The following is a 10,000-nucleotide window of genomic DNA, read 5'->3' as shown; positions in this document are numbered from 1 at the left end:
ATATATGATACCTATATAATTATATTTCTGTACGCCAACTTCGAAGCAAGTAGGTATATATATCTAATCATCCACAAAGTCTTTGTATTGTGAGTCTGTGGACAAACTTGGTAAAACCACCCACGGATTTGTTTCAACTGTACAGAATCGTTCATAGATCTTAGTAGAGCAACAACAACAACAAAAACAAAAAGAACACCACCACATACATGGAAGTACTGAACACTTGAAGTACTGAATACTTGAAAACTTTCAGATCAACTGACACAACTGAATACAGACTCAAAGATATAATACGTAAATGAGATGCTAGCAAACACTTTACATTGTTTCGCAAGCATGTGACTGATACATATACGTGTACATATTGTATCGATCATGCTTTTTTGTTTTTGTTGTTTTGGTTTTGGGGTTGTTTTTTTTCCCATCAAAGACAAATATGGAAGAGTTAAGGGGGAATTAATCATTAATTCGGGTGGCTCGTTACACATGCAATTATTTCTCGACTCGTTCTCTCTCTCTCCTTCTCTCTCTCTCTCAAACACACACACACAGACACAGACAGACAGACAGACACACACACACACACACACACACACACACACACACACCTCAAGTGTCCACTTCATTCCTTATTGAACACGTTGACAAACACTGGAATCGGACGATCCGCATGAAAAGAAATACGAGAAGAACAAGCAAACCTGGCAAGATCCTGACAACATGACGTCAATGTCCTGACAACACGTCCGTCACTCCGGACAACACGTCACGTCACGTCACGTCACTTCACGTCACTTCCTCCAACACACATCACATCACATGAACGTCATGATTCGTGGGTTGGGTGGGATTGGTGGGGGGAGGGACGGGGGGGGGGGGCGGGTAGGGATGAGGATGATGAGGATGAGGGGTAGAGATGTGGCTCTGGATGGGAGAGGGAAAGAGGAAAAGTGGGTTGGTTTTTGTTGTTGTTGTTTGTTTGTTTTCTAAGCTGACGGAGAATGGGCCACGGTCACACACAGAGAGAGAAAGGGTTGATGGAAAAATGGGCCACAGTCACACACACACACAGAGAGAGAAAGGGTTGATGGAAAAATGGGCCACAGTCACACACACACAGAGAGAGAGAAAGGGTTGATTGAAAAATGGGCCACAGTCACACACACACAGAGAGAGAGAAAGGGTTGATGGAAAAATGGGCCACAGTCACACAGAGAGAGAGAGAGAGAAAGGGTTGATGGAAAAATGGGACAGTCACACAGAGAGAGAGAGAGAAAGGGTTGATGGAAAAATGAAACAGTCACACACACACACAGAGAGAAAGGGTTGATGGAAAAATGGGACACGGTCACACACACAGAGAGAGAGAAAGGGTTGATGGAAAAATGGGACACAGTCAAACAGAGAGAGAGAAAGGGTTGATGGAAAAATGGAACACAGTCACACACACACACACAGAGAAAGGGTTGATGGAAAAATGGGACACAGTCACACACACAGAGAGAGAAAGGGTTGATGGAAAAATGAGACACGGTCACACACAGAGAGAGAGAAAGGGTTGATGGAAAAATGGGACACAGTCACAGAGAGAGAGAGAGAGAAAGGGTTGATGGAAAAATGGGACACAGTCACACAGAGAGAGAGAGAAAGGGTTGATGGAAAAATGGGACACGGTCACACACAGAGAGAGAGAAAGGGTTGATGGAAAAATGGGACACGGTCACACAGAGAGAGAGAGAAAGGGTTGATGGAAAAATGGGACACGGTCACACAGAGAGAGAGAGAGAAAGGGTTGATGGAAAAATGGGACACAGTCACACACAGAGAGAGAGAAAGGGTTGATGGAAAAATGGGACACGGTCACACACACAGAGAGAAAGGGTTGATGGAAAAATGGGACACAGTCACACAGAGAGAGAGAAAGGGTTGATGGAAAAATGGGACACGGTCACACAGAGAGAGAGAAAGGGTTGATGGAAAAATGGGACACAGTCACACAGAGAGAGAGAAAGGGTTGATGGAAAAATGGGACACGGTCACTCAGAGAGAGAGAGAGAAAGGGTTGATGGAAAAATGGGACACAGTCACACACACACACACACACACACACACACACACACACACACAGAGAGAGAGAGAGAGAGAGAGAGAGAGAGAGAGAGAGAGATTGAACGGGTTCTTCTTTCGTGATGGAAAATGGAACACAGTCACAGAGAAAGAGAGAGAAAACGGGTTCATCTAAGCAGGCAGAAAATAGGACATGGTCACAGGGAGAGAGAAAGGGAACAAGTTCTTCTAAGCTGATGGAAATTGAGACAGTGTCACAGAGAAATGGAACGGGTTCTTCTAAGCTGATGGAAAATGGGACATAGGAGAGAGAGAGAGAGAGAGAGAGAGAGAGAGAGAGAGAGAGAGAGAGAGAGAGAGAGAGAGAGAGAGAGAGAGGAAATTGAACAGGTGCTTCTAAGCTGATGGAAAATGGGACACAGTCACACACACACACACACACACACACACACACACACACACACACACACACACACACACAGAGAGAGAGAGAGTCGGGAGGTGGGGAGTGTGATATGGATGGGTGGGTGGGTGGAGGGTTTTGTAACACTTGCCTTGAACACTTTGAAAAATGATTTATGACAGCACAGCACGGAAATCTTCTCCATGTCCTGGATCTGATATGATATTAATGGAGGGGATGGGGGGAGGTGTGGGGGTGGGGCTGCAGGGGGGGTGGGGGGGGGGGGGCGGGGCGGAGGTTCGGGGAACGGGAGCGGAATGCAACGAGTGTTCCCACGCGAAATCATGCACAACGAACAAATCAACAAACAACAACAACAAAAACAAAGAAAAAAAAAAGTCCAATATTCTGAAAAAAAAAAAAAAAACCCACAACATTTGCGCTTGCACTTACATTAGCATATGAAGACGCCCCCCACCCCCTCCACCCCCCTTACCTCCTCCTCCCCCCCCCCCACACACACAACCCTCTTCCTCCAACCTCCCCCCCCCACTCCCCCCCCCTCTCTGTCCTCTCCTGATCTTTCAGCTAGACAGAAAAGAAGCAGTAGAACGGTGTCAGCGGAGCGTGAAGGAAGAACACACGAACAAAAAAACAAACAAACAAAAAAACTTAACAGTTAGAACAAGTAGGTTACCGGACTGACATATTATCTTCTTTTTTTCTTTTTCTTTTTTTTTCCCCTTTCAATGTGAAATCCGGTTTCAAATAAAAGACACTTTAACGTAGCGCGCGGGCTACCCCCCCCCCCCCCCCCCCCCCCCCCACCCCCCCTCCTCTCCCATTGATCATGAAGAGTGACAGTATGTTTGTTAACATGGGAGTCTCGACCATTGCTGCTCTGGTGGCGCGGTTGTTAACAATAAGTCTGTGTGTGTGTGTGTGTGTGTGTGTGTGTGTGTGTGTGTGTGTGTCTTCTGTATGTTAGTGTCCATGACAGCAGACAGACTTGAAACACGCGGCAATTAGGCTGATACCACTGTTGAAGCTCGCGGTACCGTGTACACACACCCATTGTTAATTAAAAACAGCATCTCCTGATTCCAAGCACAGACTCACATGTCTGGGAAGAGGTTGATTAAGTGTGTGTGTGTGTGTGTGTGTGTGTGTGTGTGTGTGTGTGTGTGTGTGTGTTTTCCTCACCGCCAATCTTGGGATGAACAATCACTGACAACACGTCAATCACATCAATCATCAATCAAAACAATCACGCCAGTCTATGTATGTCACATGAAGCACATCGGCGTCACAAGCAACACTGCTGCAGTCTCCACGTGTGACTACTGGCTATCCGTTGTTGTTCATTCATCTTGCTCCGAAACAGTCTCTACACTTGGTAATGTCCCATCCATGTTCTATCTTGCCGGAAACAGTCTCTACACTTGGTAATGTCCCATCCATGTTCTATCTTGCCAGAAAGTCTCAATCCCCCCATGTTCTATCTTGCCGGAAACAGTCTCTACACTTGGTAATGTCCCATCCATGTTCTATCTTGCCGGAAACAGTCTCAATCCACCCATGTTCTATCTTGCCGGAAACAGTCTCTACACTTGGTAATGTCCCATCCATGTTCTATCTTGCCGGAAACAGTCTCAATCCACCCATGTTCTATCTTGCCGGAAACAGTCTCTACACTTGGTAATGTCCCATCCATGTTCTGTCTTGCCGGAAACAGTCTCTACACTTGGTAATGTCCCATCCATGTTCTATCTTGCCGGAAACAGTCTCTACACTTGGTAATGTCCCATCCATGTTCTATCTTGCCGGAAACAGTCTCTACACTTGGTAATGTCCCATCCATGTTCTGTCTTGCCGGAAACAGTCTCTACACTTGGTAATGTCCCATCCATGTTCTGTCTTGCCAGAAAGTCTCAATCCACCCATGTTCTATCTTGCCAGAAAGTCTCAATCCACCCATGTTCTATCTTGCCAGAAAGTCTCAATCCACCCATGTTCTATCTTGCCAGAAAGTCTCAATCCACCCATGTTCTATCTTGCCGGAAACAGTCTCTACACTTGGTAATGTCCCATCCATGTTCTATCTTGCCAGAAAGTCTCAATCCACCCATGTTCTATCTTACCGGAAAGTCTCAATCCACCCATGTTCTATCTTGCCGGAAACAGTCTCATCCTACCCATGTTCTATCTTGCCGGAAACAGTCTCTACACTTGGTAATGTCCCATCCATGTTTCTATCTTGCCAGAAAGTCTCAATCCACCCATGTTCTATCTTACCGGAAAGTCTCAATCCACCCATGTTCTATCTTACCGGAAAGTCTCAATCCACCCATGTTCTATCTTGCCGGAAACAGTCTCTACACTTGGTAATGTCCCATCCATGTTCTATCTTGCCGGAAAGTCTCAATCCACCCATGTTCTATCTTACCGTAAAGTCTCAATCCACCCATGTTCTATCTTGCCGGAAAGTCTCAATCCACCCATGTTCTATCTTACCGTAAAGTCTCAATCCACCCATGTTCTATCTTGCCGGAAAGTCTCAATCCACCCATGTTCTATCTTGCCGGAAACAGTCTCATCCTACCCATGTTCTATCTTGCAGGAAATCTACACTTTGCAATATTCCATCCACGTTTTATTTTGATTTTGCTGGAAACAGTCTCTCCACTTCTTGGTAATATCCCATCCATCTTTTTCTTGCTGCAAAAGTCTCTACACTTGGCAGTATCTCATCCACATTTTATCTTGCTTGAAATCTACACTTGGCAATATCCCATCCACATTTTTCTCTTACTGGAAATCTACACTTGGCAATATCCCATCCACATTTTATCTTACTGGAAATCTACACTTGGCAATGTCCCATCCACATTTTATCTTACTGGAAATCTACACTTGGCAATGTCCCAGCCACATTTTATCTTACTGGAAATCTACACTTGGCAATGTCCCAGCCACATTTTATCTTACTGGAAGAAATCTATACTTAGCAATATCCCATCCATATTTCATCTTGCTGCAGAAGTCTCTGCACTTGGCAATGATAAATCCGCATTATATACTGCTGGAAATCTACGCTTTGAAATATTCCATTCAGATTAAATCTTGCTGGACACAGTCTCTACATTTGGCAATGTCCCATCCATATTTTATCTTGCTGGAAATCAACACTTGGCAATATTCCACCCATACTTTATCTTGCTGGAAACAGTCTCTGCACTTGGCAGTGTCTCATTCACATTTTATCTTGCTGGAAATCTACACTTGGCAATAATCCATCCACATTTCATCTTGCTGGAAATCTACACTTGGCAATAATCCATCCACATTTCATCTTGCTGCAAAACAGTCTCTACACTTGACAATGTCCCATCCATATTTAAACTTGCTGGAAAACAGTCTCTACATTTGGCAATGTCCCATCCACATTTAAACTTGCTGGAAACAGTCTCCACACTTCGCAATGTCCCATCCGTATTTCAACTTGCTGGAAACAGTCTCTACACTTGGCATTGCCCCACCCATCTTTATATTGCTGGAAAACAGTCTCTACACTTGGCATTGCCCCACCCATCTTTATATTGCTGGAAACAGTCTCTACACTTGGCATTGCCCCACACATCTTTATACTGCTGGAAAACAGTCTCTACACTTGGCATTGCCCCACACATCTTTATACTGCTGGAAAACAGTCTCTACACTTGGCATTGCCCCACACATCTTTATACTGCTGGAAAACAGTCTCTACACTTGGCATTGCCCCACACATCTTTATACTGCTGGAAAACAGTCTCTACACTTGGCAATGTCCCATCCGTATTTAAACTTGATGGAAACAGTCTCTACACTTGGCATTGCCCCACACATCTTTATACTGCTGGAAAACAGTCTCTACACTTGGCATTGCCCCACACATCTTTATACTGCTGGAAAACAGTCTCTACACTTGGCAATGTCCCATCCATGTGTATCCTGCTGTAGTCGGCACACTTGTGGCAACACCCCATCCTCCATCTTTGTGTTGCTGCAAACAGTCTCAGTCCACACTCGGCAAAATCCCCAGTCTGTCTCGATCTTGCTGCGAATAGTTCAACACTTGGCAACAGATATCTTGCCCTGCAGGAATGAATGAATGAGCAGCAGCAAACGACACAACACCCTGTTCGGTTCTATTCACTGGGGGGTTAATATTACTACGGTGTATCATTCGTTTTGAACTGAATAGTCTCAAGCCCCTTCTACTACCTCCATGGGTGAATTCAAAACAACCACTTCTTGTGCCTCTTGAGAATAATAATAATAATAATAATAATAATAATAATAAGACAACAACAAAAAAAAGGACTACCCTGTTGAGCTTCTTTTTGGAATTAATGTTATACAACTACTGTTGAAGCCGTTAATTGGAACTACACTGATTATTAATCAACCAACGTATACACAACTGTCATGCATTCATTAGGATGAAAGAAGCTTCACTCAACTGGATATGTTGAAGAAGAAGAAGAAGGAAAAACAAGCGCCAGAGGTGAGGATAGAGGCTGGTGGGCAGGGGGGGGGGGTGTCATAGGATGAAGAAATTTTAACTGGATAGGTTGAAAAAGAATCAAACGCTAGGGGGTGTGGGGGGGAGGGGACGTGGAGGGGGGGGGGGAGGTTGGAGGGGGAGTCATAGGATGAAAGAAGAAGTTTTAATTAACTGGATAGGTTGAAGACGAAACAGGCGCCTTAAAAAGTTAAACGCACACTGTCAGTACAGGTTGAAATCAGACTCTCTCCGCTTGGCCATCCGCTCGTTGAGGGAGTAAGCGTTGCCCGAGTTCTCCACGGGACCGGGGACCACCCTGTTTCCGCCTTCCTCCTTCAGGCTCTTGGAGAAGGCCCTCTCGTGCTTGAACTGGTTCTCGAAGCGCCGGAAGTCGCGAGGCATCCTGGGGTAGTCCCCTCCTCCCCCGGGCCCCACCTCCGAGGTGTAGCCCACGCTATCTGTGGAGTAGTCGCTAGGAGCTCCTCCTCTTGGGTGGTGCTTGCCAGACTTCTTCGTCTTCTTCTTCTTCTTCTTCTTGTCTTTTTTGCTCTTGCCGCTCTTCTTCCCACCGTCTTGCCACCCGCCTCTGTCGGCGTGCGGAGGCACGGATCTGGCCCTCTCCATCACGTAAGACGGGTAGCCCGGGTAGCCCAGGTGGCGGGGTGGCAGCATCATGAACATGCCGTACGGGTGGGCGGGTTGGGGTACCCTCGCGGCGACACCACCTCCACCTCCTGCGGCGGGCATGGTGCTGTAGTGCAGGGGTTCTGAGCTGTTCAGCTCGCGCAGGTGCTGCCGCTGGTAGTGCTCGAACTGGTCCTTGCGGCTGGCTCTGGGGGCCTTGTCGTAGTCTGTGGGAGGGGTGTGGGGTCTGGAGTTGCCGTCGGACGATCCACCACCACCACCACTCGGCCCGTCTCCGTTCACCGCCTGTAGGACATGAAAGGAAGGTGGCAGAATGGTTAAAGATGCTTCTCTGCCAATACAATGTCCGTCATGGGTCTGGGTTCGAATCCAAGGTTTCCTTCTCTCGTGTTCTTTCTTACAAGAGGAAGGTAGCGGAATGATTAAGATGCTCAACTGTCAATACAGAGAGTCCGTGAGGGTCTGGGTTCGAATCCCGCTCTCGCCCTTTCTCCCACTTTTGACTGGAAAATCAAACTGAGCGTCTAGTCTTTCGGATCAAGGTCTCTTCGTGCAGTGTGCACTTTGCTGCGCACTGAAAAAAGTGTTGTCCTCTGTAAAAGAGATACACTCTGATAGGCACACACACACACACACACACACACACACACACACACACACACACACACACACACCACACACAGACACACACAGACACACCACACACACACACACACACACACACACACACACACACACACAGACAAACACACACGCACACACACCTTTCTCTCTCAAATATATATATATATATATATATATATATATATATATATACATACATATATATACATACATATATACAGGACCAACGCCTTGACCACGTCACAACCCCATGGATAAGACCACAGCCACGAACAACTTGACCTTAATGGCTCATTACCTATAGGTCGTTAAACTCAACTATCTCTCTCTCTCTATACACACACACACACACACACACACACACACACGTGTGTGTGTGTGTGTGTGTGTGTGCACTCAACACGGGACGGAACTGAGTTACGCTGCTGGTCAAGCCTCCGCCTAGCAGACTTGGTATATATATATATATGCATGGGTATCTTTTTCCCGAACGCAATGACACCTCCTTGAGAAACGGAAACTGAAACTCACCGTCTGCTGCTGCTGCCCGTCCTTGGTTCTGTGGGAGGTTGGGGAGGAGGAGGAGGCCGAGGAGGCGCCCGACGAAGAGTGGGACCGCCTCCGTCTGTAAGGGCGGTCCACCAGGATGTACTGAGGCTCCATGTAGGGCGGCTCCATGACTGGGTAGGGCGGCGGCATGAACATGTAAGGGTCCTGCTTGGCCCGCAGGGTCATCACCTGAGGACGCATCATGGGCGGCGGCGGGGAGAAGAACCGGGGTCTGGCCGGGGCACCTGGCGGGGGGGGCATGACTCGGATGGGGATGAGGTGACGACCTTGCGGAGGCAGAGAAGGGGGAGGCATGGTCATGTAGCCATGAGGTGGGGGAAAGGGATAATGATGTTGAGGAGGAGGAGGAGGAGGACCTCCGTACACCGACCTCTTGTCGCTGGGTAAGGCACGGGACAGGGAGGAGGTGGGGGTGGGGATGGCGGTGTGGGTGGGCGCGTTGGGCGAGATGGCCCGGAGCCGCTCAGACTCCCCTTCCACGACCCGCTCCACCGTGTACGTCCTGATCTGCGAGTCGGGCGTCGTGTAGAAGTAGCCGTGCTCGGGAGGAGGCTCGTACAACTCTGGTGCCACCGCCCGCTGGATGTTGGCAGAGTCCCTGGCCACCAGGCGTATCGGGTGGTCCCCATCTTCCGGGTAGGCCACTGCTTCTGCTGATGGTGGTGGTGGTGGTGGGGCAGCGTTCAACATGGAGACGGTGGTGGGCCTGATGGTGGTGGTTGACTCCGAGCCCTGCCCGGGAGGAACGGCGGCCCCGTTGAGCTTGCCCTTGTTCTGACGGTCCACCATGGAGGTGAACTGCACCAACTCCAAGGCGTCCTTGTCGCTGGAACAGACGAAGCCGTGGCACTCCAGCACCTTACGGCCCTCAGATCGCCGGGTGATGGTGGTGAAGATAGCTGGCCGCTTCGCGTTGGCGCCGGCCGCCGCCGGGTTACTGATGGACACGAACCTCGCTACCCTCTGCCCACCATCTGTGGTGGTGGCGACGCACCTGACTGCCGCGCACAGGCTGAGGGAGGTGATGGGGAAGTAGAGGATGCGGCCGGGGTCGCTGACGTGCTGCAAGGTGATGCCTTCCTTGACGATGGAGATGAAGGACACGATGCCCTCCATTCTGCTGTCGTCATCCAGCGGGTACC

General features: G+C 48.4%; 1 protein-coding gene across 5 annotated transcripts in view; it reads right to left on the bottom strand.

Moving 5' to 3' along the window:
* The window catches only part of LOC143288401 (uncharacterized), an 11,808-nt gene that overhangs the window by 239 nt on the left and 1,569 nt on the right, over positions 1-10,000 (bottom strand). For all 5 annotated transcript variants that reach the window (XM_076596827.1, XM_076596825.1, XM_076596824.1 and 2 more), the window contains 2 exons: positions 8,820-10,000; positions 1-7,949 (listed from right to left, as the gene is read on the bottom strand). The exon at positions 1-7,949 is cut by the window's left edge and continues 239 nt beyond it; the exon at positions 8,820-10,000 is cut by the window's right edge. In XM_076596827.1, the coding sequence (XP_076452942.1) occupies positions 7,242-7,949; positions 8,820-10,000 (1,889 nt within the window). In that variant the 3' untranslated portion in view covers positions 1-7,241. The remainder of the gene's footprint in view (positions 7,950-8,819) is intronic.

The sequence above is a fragment of the Babylonia areolata genome, chromosome 12 (genome assembly GCF_041734735.1).
Source record: "Babylonia areolata isolate BAREFJ2019XMU chromosome 12, ASM4173473v1, whole genome shotgun sequence".
Classification (NCBI taxonomy): domain Eukaryota; kingdom Metazoa; phylum Mollusca; class Gastropoda; order Neogastropoda; family Buccinidae; genus Babylonia; species Babylonia areolata.
This window is presented reverse-complemented; position numbering and strand designations above follow the sequence as displayed.